Here is a 16,134-nt window from a genome sequence, read left to right on the forward strand (position 1 = left end):
TTCTCTGTACGTAATTCAGAGTTAAGTATGGCGAGTAGAAACAAGATTTGCTGTTGTCATATTTCACAAAACTCTTAGTAGCTTTTGCATAATCTCGTTGCTACATTAGAGTGCGCTTCCAAGAGCAAGAGCCTGGTTGATCTCCAAGAGTGTTTCGCCACATAGAGGGGAAACGATATCAGCACTGTTTTCTTTGGTTCGTATGTCTGCCACCTACCTCATGCTGTCATATTTTCAATATGCTAATAGTGATAAAACTCCTCTCCAGCAAGATATCGCGATACAATGAGCGAGTCTACGACCTCGCTCCGAGTCTCGGTAGCAGCCATGGCATCCAGGCCGCATATAAATACCTGGATGTATTCGACTACCTTGTCTCATAGGAGCTTTTCCCACTCGCTGCTTAATATCGCAATTGTACCTTACAAAAAGCTTCATTATGCCCACCCCAATCGAAACGATGAAGGCTGGGTGCCCCCACGCTGTTGAACCCATAGCTGTGGTGGGGATAGGTATGATTCTATGGAATTTTTGGGTATCTGGGTACTTACTAATATTCGCAACATAGGATGCCGGATGCCCGGGAATGTACGAAGTGCTTCGGACTTATGGACGCTTCTGATGTCCAGGGGCATTGTAAGTAGTCCTAAGGTGCCTCCCTCTCGATTCAACATTGATGCCTACTTCCATCCAAACAATGAGCGCCCTGGAAGCTTCAATGTTCCTGGAGGGTATTTCCTCGAAGGTGACCCTTACGACTTTAACCCTGGTATGTTTAACATATCCCCAATTGAAGCTATGTGGATGGATCCCCAGCAACGAATCCTACTCGAGGTTGTATACGAAGCTCTCGAGAACAGTGGGACCCCTTTGGACAAGATATCAGGTCGGAAAGTTGGGTGCTTTGTAGGATCATCTGCAGATGACGCTAAGCACCTAGCACCGAAAGACCTCGACTTTTCACATGCCTATATGGCCACGGGCGTTGACCCCGGAATCATTGCGAATCGTGTTAATTACGTTTTCAATCTAACGGGTCCGAGGTAAGAGTACATTCCCACGGTCGCATTGAATAAAAGGCTAATGAAATTTCCAAGTCTTCTTCTTAATGCTGCGTGCTCCTCGTCTTTATATGCCCTTGATTTGGCCTGCAAGTCAATGTCTGCTGGCGAATGTGATGGCGCTATTGTGGGTGGGACCAACCTGATCCTCGATGTTGGCCAACAAATGGGTACCGCTAACCTAGGGACTCTCTCGCCAACCAACCAATGCCACGCATTTGATGCATGCGCCGATGGATATGGGAGGGCCGAGGGTGCGGGTGCTCTTTACCTCAAACCCCTGAGTGCTGCCATCCGAGACGGCGATCCTGTACGCGCCGTGATCCGATCAACTGCTAGCGGCAGGCAAGTATCATTCCTAGGTAGTCTTTCGAAAACGATATTAACAATGCGATAGCAACGGAAGACGCGAAAATGGATTGGCGCATCCTAGCAAAGATGGGCAAGTAGAGGTGATTAAGACAGCATATCGTCTAGCAAACCTCTCGCCAGGTGATACAAGCTATGTTGAGTGCCATGGAACCGGGACTCCAGTTGGCGATCCAATTGAAGTGCGCGCCGTTCATGAATCCATAGGAGTAGATGCGCTGCAGTCAGGTCCTATCCTAATCGGAAGTGTAAGCCTCGACTTTGCCGTGTTTCCCCCCTTTCATCACTTACTGCATACGTACTAACTTGTCGTCAGGTCAAGCCAAATGTCGGCCATAGTGAGGCAGCCAGCAGCATGGGGACGCTAATTAAAGCAATACTGGCGTTGGAAAACGAGGTCATTCCTCCGACAGCCGGTGTGACTCAATTAAACCCGGATAGTATGTCTACCACTCCCCTTTCCCTTAAAAATACCGTATGCAAGACATCCGTCTCTGACAATACTTTGATATCGAAAGTTGCCTGGGACGACTTAAATGTCCAAGTTGTCACAGAACCCACTTCATTCCCCGTATCAAAACCGATTCGTCGAATTGGCGTCAATGCCTTCGGGTATGGAGGTACAAATGCACATGCTATCCTTGAAAGTGCAGATTCCATGGCGCCAGGATACCGAGCTCATAAGCTCATAAGTCAAACTCGGAAAGATACCGCCAAAGTTGACCATTACGATTTAGATGGCAACCGTGCACACCTTCTCGTATTTTCGTCGCACGATGAGATGACATTGAAGAATAACTTAACAAGTTATTCGGTACGCTGCCAGGATGCCGATCTTGTGGATCTAGCATATACCTTCGGAACCCGGCGCACGCTATTCTCTCATCGCGTATTTGCTGTCGCTCATAAGGACAGCTTTACATCAGACATTGCGGCTGCTTCCACCAATATCATTGAAGCACCAAAGGTACCAGCTGTGCCTGTTTACGTATTTACTGGTACGTGATCTTAATGTCACTCGCAGGCGGCTTTTTGCTGACAGAAAGACTAGGCCAAGGCGCGCAATGGCCACATATGGGTGTTTCATTGATAGGGGCTTTTCCTTCAGTGCTACAGACTATTCGGCATCTCGATGAGCATTTGAGCACCCTAGTAGAACCGCCATCATGGAAGATCGAAACGGTCATGATGTGCCCCGATGAAGCGAACTCTATTGACGAACCTGAATTCGCGCAGCCTTTATGCACAGCCTTACAGATTGCCATAGTTGATTTGCTAGATCGTTGGGGGCTGAGACCGGTAGCCACTGTCGGACACTCTTCAGGTATGTCCAAATTCACGTCTGACGTATACTTTATACATAAATTGACGCTTGATAGGTGAAATGGCCGCAGCATATGCCGCAGGGCTCGTGTCCGCCGAAAGTGCGATCGCCAGCGCTTACTACCGCGGCAAATCAGTAGCCCTCCATGAGACAGATGGAGCCATGCTTTCCGTTAATCTAAGTCCTGATATCGCAAAAGATTACATACGGAGAGCATCGTACGAAGGCAGAGTCGACGTATCATGTCATAATTCGCCCAATAACACCACGCTAAGCGGCGATAGAGGGCCAATTGAGCAATTGAAAAAGGCTCTTGATGCTGAAGGCATTTTTGCTCAAATACTCCAAACAAGTGGAATGGCTTATCATTCTCACCACATGAAGGATATCACCCCCACATATAAGGAGTATCTTGCCGCCGAACCAATCTCTGGTCATACTCGTGATCTCAACTGCCCCATGTTTTCGACCGTACAGCTGAAAGAAATAACAAAGGACGGGGAAATTCCATATTCCTCCTGGGATTCCTACTGGGTCGAGAACCTCGCTAGCTTGGTCTCTTTTCACCAAGCCGTCCAGCTTCTACTAGACAGCCAACCTGGAGCCAATACTCTCATCGAGATAGGACCTCACTCTGCTCTTGCGGGTCCATTAAAGCAAATATGCCAATCAATAAATAGACCACAGATCACCTATCTACCCTCTCTCAAACGTGAACATTGCGACGCAGACCAAATTCTTCGACTTGCCGGTGATCTGTGGTCGAGAGGAGCCGATATCGACCTGCGTTCAGTGACCAGCATCGAAAAATTAACACCAGATGGTGCGATCGAAATGAAGACAGGTTCGCTCCTAGTCGATCTTCCGCCTTATCATTGGGCGTATTCGAGATATTGGCCGGAATCTCGACTTGACAAGGAGAGTCGTGAAACTGCAGAGCCCCGCCATGACCTTCTCGGTCGTCGCATTATCGGAACATCTCCTCTCGAACCAGTCTGGCGAAATATCCTACGCCAACGAGACGTACTCTGGTTATCGCAACATACCATAGCCGGGGAGGTATCATTGCCGGCTACGGCATATCTGGCCATTGCTATTGAAGCGATCGCACAGCTTAACTCACAGTCATCCGCACCCGTAGGGATTGAAAGTTATACATTGCGTGACGTTGTCATCCATAGCGCGACGGTCATTCCCGATGATGATAAGGGCACCGAGGTCTTATTTCAGCTACAGCCGATTGATAAGAAGTCTGACTTGTCTAGAAGCAACATCGGTGGCCAATGGTATCAATTCACTGCCTCGTGTTGTACTCATGGGTCCTGGAAAACCACTGCTGAGGGGCATATCACTTTGAACATTAAGAGTCCAGGTGTAAATGACATGCTTCAGTCTGCAAATGGACCCCCGATGGGAAGTGAACTTATGCGAACCGAACATAAAGAATGGCTGAAAAAACTTCAAACTTTCGGTGTTGATCTGGGTCCAGTATTCCAGCATATCAGCGACGTGTACGTTGACGTGAAGTCTTCCACAGCGCGATGCGACCTGAATATCACCCAAGAATGCGGCCTCGTGGAAGCAGAGTCTCGCTACGTACTGCATCCAGGTGTGATGCATGCATGCCTGCAGCCCCTTCTCGTTTCCGCTCATAAAGGTCGAATCGATGACTTCCGCTGCAGCGTAATCCCAACGCATTTTCGCGAGGTTACTTTATTCCCCCCGTCAGCCAAGCATCTAACCAACCCATGCTCATTGGAGTGCTGGACTCCGCAGCGAGGCAATCGCGCATTTTTGTCTAATTCGCAATTAACTGCGCATGATGGCTCGCTCATTGCTCAATTCTCCGGCTGTCGGAATGTTCAGTGCGAGGATGCACTCGCAAATAAAATGCCTGGAGATCCGCAGCGAGACCTATATCTTCAAAATGTGTGGAAGATTGACAGCGACTACATGGAATGGGCAGGAGACATTGATGTTTTAGCCACGACAGTAGAAGCGCTGCTCCACAAGGTTCCCACGACAAAAATACTGTGTCTTGAGCGCGCATTAGTGTCATCAATCCTTACTGTCTGCCCGAGCGCAGCCATAACTGTGTCGAGTCTACGTACATCCCAGCACGCTGACGAAACACTCGGGCTGACCAAGATGGAATCTTTATCGCCCGGCTCTGAAGGTCGAGTTGGGAGCTTTGGGCTTGTTGTTTGTGGCCTCTTGGATCTAACTGATATTCCATTCTTCGAACGCATTCGCGAATTGGTTTCCCCTGGTGGCCATCTACTATTCAATATAGACATGAATAGTAGTTCCGCAGGAACCTGGGAACCTGTTCTAAAAAACGCCCGTTTTTCTGGAGTCAAGTTAATGTCGCACGATGGCGCAATGCTCACATCCGCAACAGAAACATCCTCAGGACCCGAAGGCGGAACCGCAGGGGATAAGAACCTCCTAATTGTTTATCGCGATGTGCCTACATCCTTACTCCCAGTTGTAATCGATAAATTTTCCAGCCATGGTTGGAATGTCCGTTCGCAGTCTATCACATCTCTCGACCTTCTCCCCAATGAACGAGTCATCCTACTAGCCGATATGGAAGGTCCTTTCCTCGCTCAATTAAACGAGGCGCAACTCAAGGGCCTGATCCATCTTACTCATACCGCATCGGCCATCGCTTGGGTGTCCTGCGGTGGCCTCCTATCGGGAGATAAGCCAGAATTTGCCATGACGGAAGGTTTCGCCAGGGTAATCCGCAATGAGATAGGGTCTTTAGACCTCGTGACGCTCGATTTTGACGCAGAAACCACTCTTGAATCCAGCGTAGCTAATGTGCTCGTGGATATATTAACACGCCAGAAGGCTCATGGCCGAAATGGGGAGACTGAATATTACATGAAAGGGGGTGTGGTTTATGTCAGCCGCATCACGTCATCCCTAGATATTAATCGGGAGTTTGTTCCTGATTCGGGGGAGACGATGCCCTTACCCGAAAAGGACTCCCCTGCGGTATGTGGTCGTTTCCATAATGGGGACATCGAATTCTATCGAGACCATGAGCGGAGGGCGGAACCCCTAGGGGCCAAAGAGGTAGAGGTTCACGTTGCGGCAATGGGCATTACAGCGCTAGACGGTTCCGATGATGCCACTTACCTCAATCATCAAATTGCCGGTACGGTCAATCGCATCGGTTCGGAAGTCATTGATCTTCAACAATCCACAAGCGTGTTCGGCTTTGCTCTCGACCACTTGGCAACGTTCCAACGGACATCCCCTAGTCTTCTGCAGACGTTACCCGAGGGATGTTCTCTCCTTGAAGCTGCGTCGCTTCCATCTCCTTTTACCACAGCCTTGTATGTCCTTGAAGACTTAGCGAGGGTCGAACTAGGCGATAGTATCGTCATCGTCGATGATATAGGCGATATCTGCCTAGCGATGGTTCAAGTTTGCCGTCTTCACAAAGCAAATCCTATCGTAGTTACTTCGTCGCCGGCCTCAAAGGAGATACTACTCACTAGTGGAATGCCATCCGACCAGATAATAGATGGTCATAGCGATGATAGCTGTATTTCAGCGCAGATAAATAAAGCCACGGCGGGGAACGGAGTTAATATTGTCCTTTATTCGTCTGCGACGAGCGGTGAAATAGTCACGGAGCTCGGACATACTGTGGCCCCGTTCGGCCGGGTAGTCGCATTGGGCAGTAGCCGTGATTGGGATCGTGAGGTATTCTACTCGTCGATGGGTAGGAAAGGTATAAGCTACTCCCAGTTTGATCTCACGGAACTTATTCGTGAGCGGCCGCAAGTTGTTACCAGGTATGATTGTAACTCTTCATTCTGCCATCGTCCCTAAAGGTATCTATGGTTTTGTTAACTTTCCTATCCAATGCAGACTCCTGAGCAGATGCGCAAGCCTCTATTCTCAAGGCAAAATCACCGGGTTCGGTCGTATCCACGCCAGGGAGCCTAGAGAATACTGCAACATTGTGCGATCCACTCTCAAGGATCTGGGTCCTGGAATTCAAGTCCTCTCGTATGATAAGGATGTCTCATTCAACGTAAGAGCACATTGAATACCGAAAGAGTGAAATAAAAATTTAACAATGAGAAATCACAGGTGGTCCCAACTAAACGACATCTAAAATTCAAGCCCGATGTTACCTATCTATTGATAGGGGGCTTAGGGGGTATTGGGCAAAAAGTAGCAGCTTGGATGGCTGATCGAGGTGCTGAGCACTTGGCATTCCTATCCAGGAGCGGGACTGATCGTCCAGCTGCGAAACAGGCCGTGGAAATACTCAGAAGTCGAGGTGTCACTGTGTCCGTATTGCGTGGTGATGTCACATCTCGTGAGGAATTGGCCAATGCGATCTCTCAGATCGATCCTGCATATCCTATTCGTGGAGTTATGAACGCCGCCGCCGACATCCGCGATCGCATGTTCAGTAACATGACATTTGATATTTGGTACCCCGTTACACAGTCAAAGCTTAGGGGCTGTCAAAATCTGCATGAGCTTTTCAAGGACCAGGAGCTTGACTTCTTCGTTATGACTAGCTCTATTACCGCTCTTCTTGGTTCAACGGGGCAAAGTAGTTACGGCGCTGGTGAGTTATTGTCCTTTTTAACTAACCAGGGCGTTAAATAGTTTATAAGCTGATACAAAAATTATAGCCAATGGATATCTTGATTCCCTGGCCCGTCACCGCCGCTTGCGAGACCTTCCTGCAGTCTCCATAGAGCTACCGGCTATCTTCGGGTTCGGTTATATCCACGAAAATTCCGCTATAAGGCAGTCCATTGAACAAAAAGGTATGTACGGTATAAGTGAACGAGAGATGCTTGATGCCTTCGAGATCGCCATGACACCTCAAAATGAGCTGCCGCCGGGTGTCGACCATATTGCCGTGGGTATCCAACCTCGACGTTTCGGTTCCTCCTTAAAGAAATCTGGCTCCTACCTAGCAACCAAGGAAAATCCTTGTTTCAGCTGGCTAGATATGGCGATGGAAGAGCAGGCGACAGATACAGAGTCTATCAAACCTTCGTTCACCAAATCGGAGAATATCATGACCAATATTCGGCAAGCCCCAAGTAAGGAGGCGGCCATAGAAGGCGTGACGAAATGTGCGGTGCAAAGATTAGCACGTCTGACGATGATCAACGAGGATCAGATCGAGACTACGCAGAAATCCATCGCAGATTACGGCCTGGATAGTATGATCGGTGCCGAGTTCCGCAACTGGATCTTCCGAGAGTTCGGCGTCAACATGCCCTTCAAACAACTTCTGGCAGAAACCCTCACCTTGTCCAAGTTGGCAGAGACCCTATGTGAAAAGGTTTGTAGCAGTGAGAGTAACAGTGACTAGGTACTTGGCGCTTGGAATGGCAACTGCATGACTACTTCACGAACTATTCATTAATGAGTTAAGAGTGTGTTAAGTTAGAAAGAGTATTATCGAGATACGATGCGTATCGTTCTTTTATTCTCAGGCACCTACCTTCTTAGGTAATAACGCCATAGTGCTTCAATATAAAGGCATACAGAGTATCAATCAAATAAGCCTCTCTCAGATTGAGTTGCATCCAGACGCCAATACGAGATGGAAAAATCCGTATAGACATATATCCACAATTATTGCTACTTGCCTGGCTGGTCTCGGATATAGGCTCAATAGGAAGTTGATAACATACTCGATAAACAATTTTGTGTATAAAAGGGACCGACGACGACGAGTATGTCTTTGTAGTCCAGAGGTAACTCAAATCAACACTCTAAATATATTTTACATATATCCCCGTGATCAGAGAAAGCTTTCAAGATGCGTGTTTCCATCACCGTATCCCTTGCTGCCATTGTTGCGCTAGCACTTTCGACTCCCACGCCACAATCAGACCCCCCTGAGACTGATCTCTGTCTGCAGCGGAAATTCCTCACCGCGGATCTCTGCTCAGACATTGACGCTACATACACTAATGAGACTCTTCCTGGTCTTGGCTGGTACTGTTGCTGGTTCCAAGGACCATTCACGCCTCCGCCTGCTCTTCCCGTTTCGTAAGTTTCGAAGATCATTGTTCGCAAACCAGGCTATACTGATATGAGCTACCAGGGCGTGGTTAACCTACGCGGAGGATGGTTCGGTTGCGAATCGTTGCTTGGCTAGTGGGACATGTACGACGGGACTGCCTAATGGCGATAGTTAGGTACCTACCTAGGTAGATAGCCAGCAGATTGGAGCTGTTAGGCTACCGTATCGGAAGCTATACAATTTCTATAGCGGTCTACTGGGTGTCTTACTAGGTCCCTAGGGCTGCTATGCTTAGGTACCTGGGTACTTATTAAATAACTTACAATTTCAGACCCAAATAAGTCCTCTACTTGAGTGGTCAATGAAATTGACCTTAACATTCGGAAAAATATTCAAAATTGTTGGTTTGAACGTAGTGCACCTAGCTATAGACTATCTTTGTCAAGGGAGCACTTCTAGAAGGCTTCAGAACTGGAGCTTTAGTGAAGCTTTGGCCATATATCATCATTGCCAAGTATCCGTATCGCCCAAATACTACCTCATGTACCTCCTTAAGTCTCTTGGCAGCGCGCTTAGCTTCCGAGACGTTTAAACAGTACGGGGTATAGACACGATAAGTTTCACTTTTGCAAAATGATTGCCCAAAAGGGTAGGTAAGCATTCTCCACCTTCGCTAATAACGCTATTTGTTTTCTAGAATTCTCACCTGTCTACATGGCGATCATTGATGAATAGCTGAGATGTGGGAGTTTACAGTCATATGGTACGGTTGTAAGGTGTGTTTTGAAAATCCTTGCGGTCAGTCTCTAAAGAAGTCCAAGGGGTTCACGCTATAGCCTCATCAATGGAATCTCGTTAGATGATGTCGTCATTGAGTGCCTATATCTAGTTGTGCGTTTCTTGATATTCAGGTTTGGTTCTTCAGTAGCATCTCAATCTTCTGCTCATCACCTACCGTTCTATTTTCCCTCTTGTGCTGGCCACATTTTGATACCGTATTCTCCATTTCCTTAGTTGAATCACCCATCTCTCGACTCTCACGTTCTAATACTCCCTGACAACATCTTCAAGATGAAGTTCACCATCTCCCTCTTATACGCTAGCCTTCTTGCTGGCAGCGCTATCGCAGGTACGTCATACTCTGATATTATTAGATACGCCAGCTAACCTCCATGACAGTTCCTGTGAAAGCAGGCCAGTCAGATGATGTTATGCGCCGTTCTGAGGACAACTTCTTCCCCGACGGTGGCCCTTTCCCCGGCTTAACCAACGGTGGCAACAGCAATACCAATACCAACGCCAACACCAACACCAATGCCGACACTACTGATACTAGTGACGACACTGGTTCTTCCGGCAACGGTTTCTTCCCCGATGGCGGGCCTTTTCCTGGTTTGACAAATGACAACAGCGCCGACACAGCCGACACTACGGCTGACACGTCCTCCGGCAATGGCTTCTTTCCCGATGGTGGCCCATTCCCCGGTTTGACAAATGGCGGCAACAACAATGCCGCTAGCTCTGGAGCCAGCACTGGCAGCTCCAGCAGCACCACCTCCTCCGACCCACCTGCCGACGGCTTCCCTGAAGCGGGTCCATTCCCAGGACTCCCAAATGGCGGTCGCGGAACTAACAGTAAGAGGAAGGCACCCCCTGCTGATGGTTTCCCCGAGGCTGGTCCGTTCCCCGGTTTGCCAAATGGTGGCCGTGGTACTAACAGCAAGCGAAAGGCGCCTCCCGCGGATGGTTTCCCTGAAGCGGGACCTTTCCCAGGACTGCCCAACGGTGGTCGGGGCACTCAGAGCAACTAAGCGTCATTTGAGTAGGAGATCGGGAGGACTAAAACGGGAGTAGATACCATTATTTCGAGGGTGAGAGGATTTGAGAATACGGTATTTCTTAGTGTAGCCTAGAACAATCGGACTTTTTAACCAAAAATAACTTTCCATTTGGTATGTGGGATATCTGATAATTCGCTATGATATGCGTTAGCTGATCAGATGAGGAATATTGAACTTACTAAAATCTCCAAAGCATCCAACATTTTAACCTCAAATAGAGCGAGTGCTGACTTTAGAGCTGATGAATAATGAACTTACCACCTAATATAGCAGAAAAGGTTGGGCGCTATAGGGGATTTAACGCTAGTGGCGTAGCATACATCACTATATCTAGCAGCCTAGGTCCCTCTGTAGCAGGTTGTCGCAGAAGTCTTGACGGTACCTACCTAGGTAGGCAATAAAAATGGGGGGAGAGATATCGAGACTCACGGGCGATGCTCGCGATACGATCGACACTATAGACGCTTTACGCGAAGTGTTAGACAAATTAGATGGATTGCTGAGGAATCTGGATCCTCCCTCACTTTATCTCGATTTTGAGGGGGTGAAATCTGGTAAAAACAGCCGCATATCGATCCTGCAACTTCATATACTACCGACTCGTGAGACCTTTCTCATCGACGTCCTACTCCTCGGCGCCAGGGCTTTCTCCACTCCAAGCTCTTTGGGTTACACATTCGAAGACATCCTAGAATCGGAAATGATCCCGAAAATAATTTTCGACGTGAGGAACTTTTCGGCCGCACTGTTTAACTACTTTCAGATTAGGATTCGGGGCGTGCTAGACTTACAATTAATGGAAGCGGCCACTCGACACCCCAAGGGAGCCAATTTCAATGAATTATCAAGATGTATTGAACTGGACCTAGCACTACCTCAAAGTGAGATAGCTGCGTGGAAGAAGACCGAAAAGAAAGGTCTCGACCTCTTCAACCCAAAATACGGTGGTAACTATGAGGTTCTCGACGAACGTCCGCTCTCCGAAGAAATCAAACTCTATTGTGTTCAAAAAGTACAATTTCTCCTCAACTGTGGGCGGAATACGACAAGAAGATCACTCCGGAGTGGTGGGATAGGATGATCAGGGCGACGTGGGAGAGGATTTCCTTATCGCGAACCGCAAGCTATAACGGAGAAGAATCACTTATGACGTTAGTTCCAATCGAATAGTTGGGAGTAAGGTTAAAAGATTGAAATAATTTTAGTTTTATAGAATAGGGAAGGAAATTGTAGAGCAGGAGGATAGGAAGAGTTGAAATCGTTTAAAGATAGAAACGATGTTGTATCAGGGAAGATTTGGGGCTGGCTCTAGTGATGTAAGACTTACCTAGGTAGGTAGGCATCTGCTAAATATCTACAACGGTAGCGCGGATCGGAGTACCTGGATGGAACATGTGGGGGAACCCCTGTCGGCGCTAGGAGATACCTAAATATTTTTTATCCTTTTCTCTTTTTTAATTTATTCTCTTCATCGCAAACCTCTACAACCTCGTCACGAATAACATGAAACCACCTCGATTACAATCACACCTTCACTAAGGTATTAAAATCCAGGGAAATATCAAAATCTATCGCATTATGGCGACCAAATCAAAACCCCGGGTTCCTAAACCCCTACCGTTTGCGCCGCGTATTCATCGTCCATCCCAAACTGCAATATCACGACCGAAACGAATCGATCCATCGAGTCCCGAATATAAGAAAGCTGCTGGAAGATATACCCGATTCATGATCGCGATGCCTGTATTCCTAGTCACTTCGTATTTCCTATTCAAACAACCTACCCAGACTAGGAATTCGCCTCTAAGTATAGCGTCGGATATGATGGGTGAAGAAAAGACGAATGACGGCCGAGGATTCCCATGAAACTCCAGTCCCCAAATCACCGAATATCGGGATCGGCAGTTACATCTGATCATGCTAGAAACGCAATTCTAGTACATTCACCGAGGTCGATTCGAACATGGTCCCTGTTGAATCGTATCTGGATTCTCTTTCGATGCCACCTTTGTTGAAGTGATAACATCAAATCTACTTCACATCGTCAACCGAAGAAAGGAATTCCATGGGCTTTGTGTGATGGCTAAATTCTGGTATGGATGACTATGGACGATTGTCTGTACAAACAAGGCTTATTGTGGAAGATGGCATTGGCGACGCGAATACAATAGCTGTTTGTTGTTCATCTATCCCAAAATTTCGGTCACCAGACGCTACGATACTGACTCACTTCTTTCTTCCCATCGCCTCTTTTCACGAGTTTGGAGCGAATATATGGGATTCAATCGTCTAGCTCAAAGAAGTTTGGTGAATGGATTATGCCTAGGGTCAACAATTCCATTACCATAAAGCGATATACATCCCCCTTTTTTGCGAAATCGAAATCTTTAGAAACCACCATAACCACACGAACAACTACCAAAAGCAACAATACAAAACCACTATGAAGACAAATTTCGCATCCGTCTTGGCCTTTGTGCCACTACTTACTATCGTCACTGCCAGCGAAATCAGCGATATCTACAAGAAGACACTTGGTAACTCGGATTGCACCAACATCGGTTTGACGGACGGACACGTTCTCCATGCTACCTGTACCGACCCTGGAGTTGGAAAGTCTGCCGATTTTGACCTTGAACTCAATGATTGCTTCGCTAATTACTTGGGTACTTTGAACCATGTTACTAATGGCGGCTTCGCTGGGTCGTGCCACTCTTGCCATATGGACGGCACAAAACTAACATGCGATTGCTCGACCGGCCATGGAAGTTCGAAGCACAACGTAGTCGAGCTCAACGATTGGGACGTCATCCAGATAACCGAAGGAAGTATGTACTGCGGCGGCACTGACGGAATTGAGAAGAGAAAACTTAGCAAAGGGTCGCGATTCTTCAGGGCATAAGTCATCAGACTTTTCTTACCCTGACCTTTAGTTCATCGTACATATTTATTTGCTCATGATCAACGAACGCTACGTTATTATGGTATCATCGCGAGCCTAAGATTCGTTAGATGGAAACATCTTGCTTTATTTAATAAAACGCTTTTTAAACCCTTGATTCAATCTTCCCTGTGAAACTTTTTCTATTTTGCAAATCCTAGTTTCCTTTGTTCATGTCTCGTAATCCATATTTTTAAAGGCGTACATTCAATTCGCTACCAGGAAACAGGCTGCCCTCGTCTCGCAGGTGAGAACAATAATCCACGCAAAACCTTTGCAAATCAAAACAAATACATATGAATCCACATACAATCCACCAACTCCTTTCTTCTCTCTTTCTTCCTTACATAACAAACGCGACTAGAAGTCACAGAAGAAGGCTTTGTTCCAAGCCAGCACCAAATTATATGAACAATGCATTGTTCCTTTGCCTTTTATCTTGTTCTCCGAACAATCACAATCCCCACAACGCCTTCGCTTGTTTCCTGCCTGTATATAAACTCTCGAGCATCATTATCCCCTTCTTCGAGATCTTCGTAAGTTTTGGACTCTAAGCTACGATTAGTGGAACGGCCATTACTTCTGAAAGCCAAGAAGAAACCAGTGACCCAGACAAAGACAAGGCAAGACTGTACAATACAGGTAGGGCAGACTCTAGGTTTCACAATGAACATGGCTACTCAAATCGCTGAGATCCATCTCGCCGCGGCTTTCACGACGATAAATATCATATTGCTTGGTGCATTCCTCGCCACTGCCTGGAAGCGGGAACGGGAGTGCGGGAGCAAACGCCGCAGTCGTAACTTCAAACCGATGAAAATTTAGGATTGCAATTATAAAGTGGGTTTCGGGTTTCTTCTGATAGACTAGAAGGTATGAACTCTTATATATTACCTTACGTAGTAATTGACGTTTCTTAACTTTTATTTTAATTTTACTTTCGTAGGAATACTGTTTTTATTCGATTGTTAGAGCGCTATAACCCCTAAAATGAAGGGGTTACGCGGTGGGCTTTAGGGCGCCGTTATCCCTAAATTCAGCATTATAGGCAGACAGCGACGCATTCAAAGTGCCCTCCAGGGCTATGTTCAATTATTATAGAGAGCATTATAGTCCGCCAGGCTCCCACACCCGCCTGTAAAAGACAATGAATATTTTATTAGATTCGTTCAATTTATCGCCCATTACTTTAACATAAAGGCTTTACCTTCCATCCTCACATTATTTTTGATAGTATTGATTTGCCAGTCATTTTCCCGCCATGCCTTCCCCCTTTTCAGACCAATATCGACATGATTTAGTAGAACGGCTCTCCTTCGGCAGCATCTACACCCTCCTCGATGACTCTCTTGACTGCCGCCTCCGGATCCTCATCACCATCAATTGTATCAAGCCAGCTGCTCTTGACACCGGGAGTATCCAATAGCAAAGCAATCAGATTCGCAACACCTGCACGACTCGAGTTTCCCCTAGACACAGGCAGTTTTCCGAGACTAACGTTACCCGCCGGCTCTAGCGTCAATGTGCCTGGGCGGAGATCAATGCCCGCGAAGTCGGGCCTCTTCTTCGACTCTTCGTATAATACCTGGTCGGCCGCTATCTTGGCCTCGTAATACTTCAGAAGGTTCTTCTTCACGGTATCCTGACTATATTGCCAGACCTCTTCGGTCCACCATGACGGCTTCTTGAGGCGAGAACATAGGAAGGATACTAGGACGAATTTAGTGACTGTGGGGGTTGCCACGGAGGCGCGGATGAAATGAGATGCCGCGTCACGGTCAATCTTGAACGTCTGCGGGGGTTGTCAGCATTGCGTATATGAAATCCCGCAGGTGGTTAATGTACCCTCTCCGGCGCCCCTTTTCCACCAGCACCAGCGCTCCAGACAACATAATCCGGCTTCACCTCATCGATGATGCTCTTGGCTTGAGCATCACTAGTAACATCCTCTAGACTTCGCACAAGGACATTCAATTTCCCACTTTGGCCTTCTCCCAATTTCTGTAGATTTGCGACCTGTGCTGGATCGCGGATGATGCTAGTAACGTTCCACGAACGCTGGAGAAGCAAGGGGGTAAGCAATTGTGCGATCTTTCCGCTACCACCGAGTAGAAGAACGTTGTGAAGAGATGCCATTGTTATGTGAATTGAGATGTTGAATTTATTCAGTCTAACGTGTTATAGATTCGAAGTTTGAATTAAATCAAGTATAGTTCTAACACTCGAGATCTTAAATAGGGGAAGTATCCCTTGGTCCCGCATCGTACATTAGTAACGACCACTCCGTGAACTCCGACTTTGCTACATTCCGGACCCATATGACGCAATTACTATATCCGTTCGGTGCGGGCACCCGATGCCATGCCACTAGAAATGCAGTTAGGAAACTATGTTGTATTTGTTATCCAAACAAAGCCGGGTCAATTTGGACCCTTTTTGTGGGTGTGGCTGAAAATAGAACCACGAAAATCGGAGTTAGGCTTTACAGTACCTAGTATCGAATAATCACCTACGAAAGTTATACATGATTTTAACATCAATTTCGTACGGACGGAAAAATGATATTACCAGGT

General features: G+C 47.1%; 7 protein-coding genes across 7 annotated transcripts; 6 read left to right on the forward strand and 1 right to left on the reverse strand.

Moving 5' to 3' along the window:
* The first annotated feature begins 179 nt into the window (after positions 1-179).
* Positions 180-8,346, forward strand: F4822DRAFT_148093 (ketoacyl-synt-domain-containing protein). Its single transcript, XM_051452951.1, has 12 exons — positions 180-196; positions 269-512; positions 569-1,043; positions 1,098-1,406; positions 1,459-1,678; positions 1,747-1,870; positions 1,949-2,428; positions 2,482-2,754; positions 2,810-6,566; positions 6,643-6,808; positions 6,868-7,357; positions 7,425-8,346. The coding sequence occupies exons 2-12, from the start codon at positions 440-442 to the stop codon at positions 8,117-8,119; spliced, it is 7,062 nt and encodes a 2,353-aa protein (XP_051318778.1). The 5' UTR covers positions 180-196; positions 269-439; the 3' UTR covers positions 8,120-8,346.
* F4822DRAFT_148034 (uncharacterized protein) lies at positions 8,347-9,030 on the forward strand. The gene is made up of 2 exons (XM_051452950.1): positions 8,347-8,805; positions 8,861-9,030. The coding sequence occupies exons 1-2, from the start codon at positions 8,573-8,575 to the stop codon at positions 8,952-8,954; spliced, it is 327 nt and encodes a 108-aa protein (XP_051318779.1). The 5' UTR covers positions 8,347-8,572; the 3' UTR covers positions 8,955-9,030.
* A 468-nt stretch (positions 9,031-9,498) lies between these two features.
* F4822DRAFT_148159 (uncharacterized protein) lies at positions 9,499-10,807 on the forward strand. Its single transcript, XM_051452952.1, has 3 exons — positions 9,499-9,555; positions 9,851-9,908; positions 9,959-10,807. Exons 1-3 carry the CDS (start codon positions 9,520-9,522, stop codon positions 10,588-10,590), a joined length of 726 nt encoding a protein of 241 aa, XP_051318780.1. The 5' UTR covers positions 9,499-9,519; the 3' UTR covers positions 10,591-10,807.
* On the forward strand, positions 10,808-11,822 carry F4822DRAFT_148160 (uncharacterized protein). Its single transcript, XM_051452953.1, has one exon. It carries the CDS (start codon positions 11,024-11,026, stop codon positions 11,699-11,701), a length of 678 nt encoding a protein of 225 aa, XP_051318781.1. The 5' UTR covers positions 10,808-11,023; the 3' UTR covers positions 11,702-11,822.
* A 278-nt stretch (positions 11,823-12,100) lies between these two features.
* On the forward strand, positions 12,101-13,679 carry F4822DRAFT_392833 (uncharacterized protein). The gene is made up of 2 exons (XM_051457245.1): positions 12,101-12,735; positions 12,972-13,679. Exons 1-2 carry the CDS (start codon positions 12,726-12,728, stop codon positions 13,520-13,522), a joined length of 561 nt encoding a protein of 186 aa, XP_051318782.1. The 5' UTR covers positions 12,101-12,725; the 3' UTR covers positions 13,523-13,679.
* On the forward strand, positions 13,675-14,467 carry F4822DRAFT_392835 (uncharacterized protein). Its single transcript, XM_051457246.1, has 2 exons — positions 13,675-14,111; positions 14,197-14,467. Exons 1-2 carry the CDS (start codon positions 13,858-13,860, stop codon positions 14,384-14,386), a joined length of 444 nt encoding a protein of 147 aa, XP_051318783.1. The 5' UTR covers positions 13,675-13,857; the 3' UTR covers positions 14,387-14,467.
* A 157-nt stretch (positions 14,468-14,624) lies between these two features.
* On the reverse strand, positions 14,625-16,022 carry F4822DRAFT_392837 (NAD(P)-binding protein). The gene is made up of 2 exons (XM_051457247.1): positions 15,407-16,022; positions 14,625-15,353 (listed from the first exon to the last, which is right to left on the reverse strand). The coding sequence occupies exons 1-2, from the start codon at positions 15,695-15,697 to the stop codon at positions 14,859-14,861; spliced, it is 786 nt and encodes a 261-aa protein (XP_051318784.1). The 5' UTR covers positions 15,698-16,022; the 3' UTR covers positions 14,625-14,858.
* Between the last annotated feature and the right edge of the window lie 112 nt (positions 16,023-16,134).

The sequence above is a fragment of the Hypoxylon trugodes genome (genome assembly GCF_022578975.1).
Source record: "Hypoxylon trugodes strain CBS 135444 unplaced genomic scaffold F4822scaffold_2, whole genome shotgun sequence".
NCBI classification, from domain to species: Eukaryota; Fungi; Ascomycota; class Sordariomycetes; order Xylariales; family Hypoxylaceae; genus Hypoxylon; species Hypoxylon trugodes.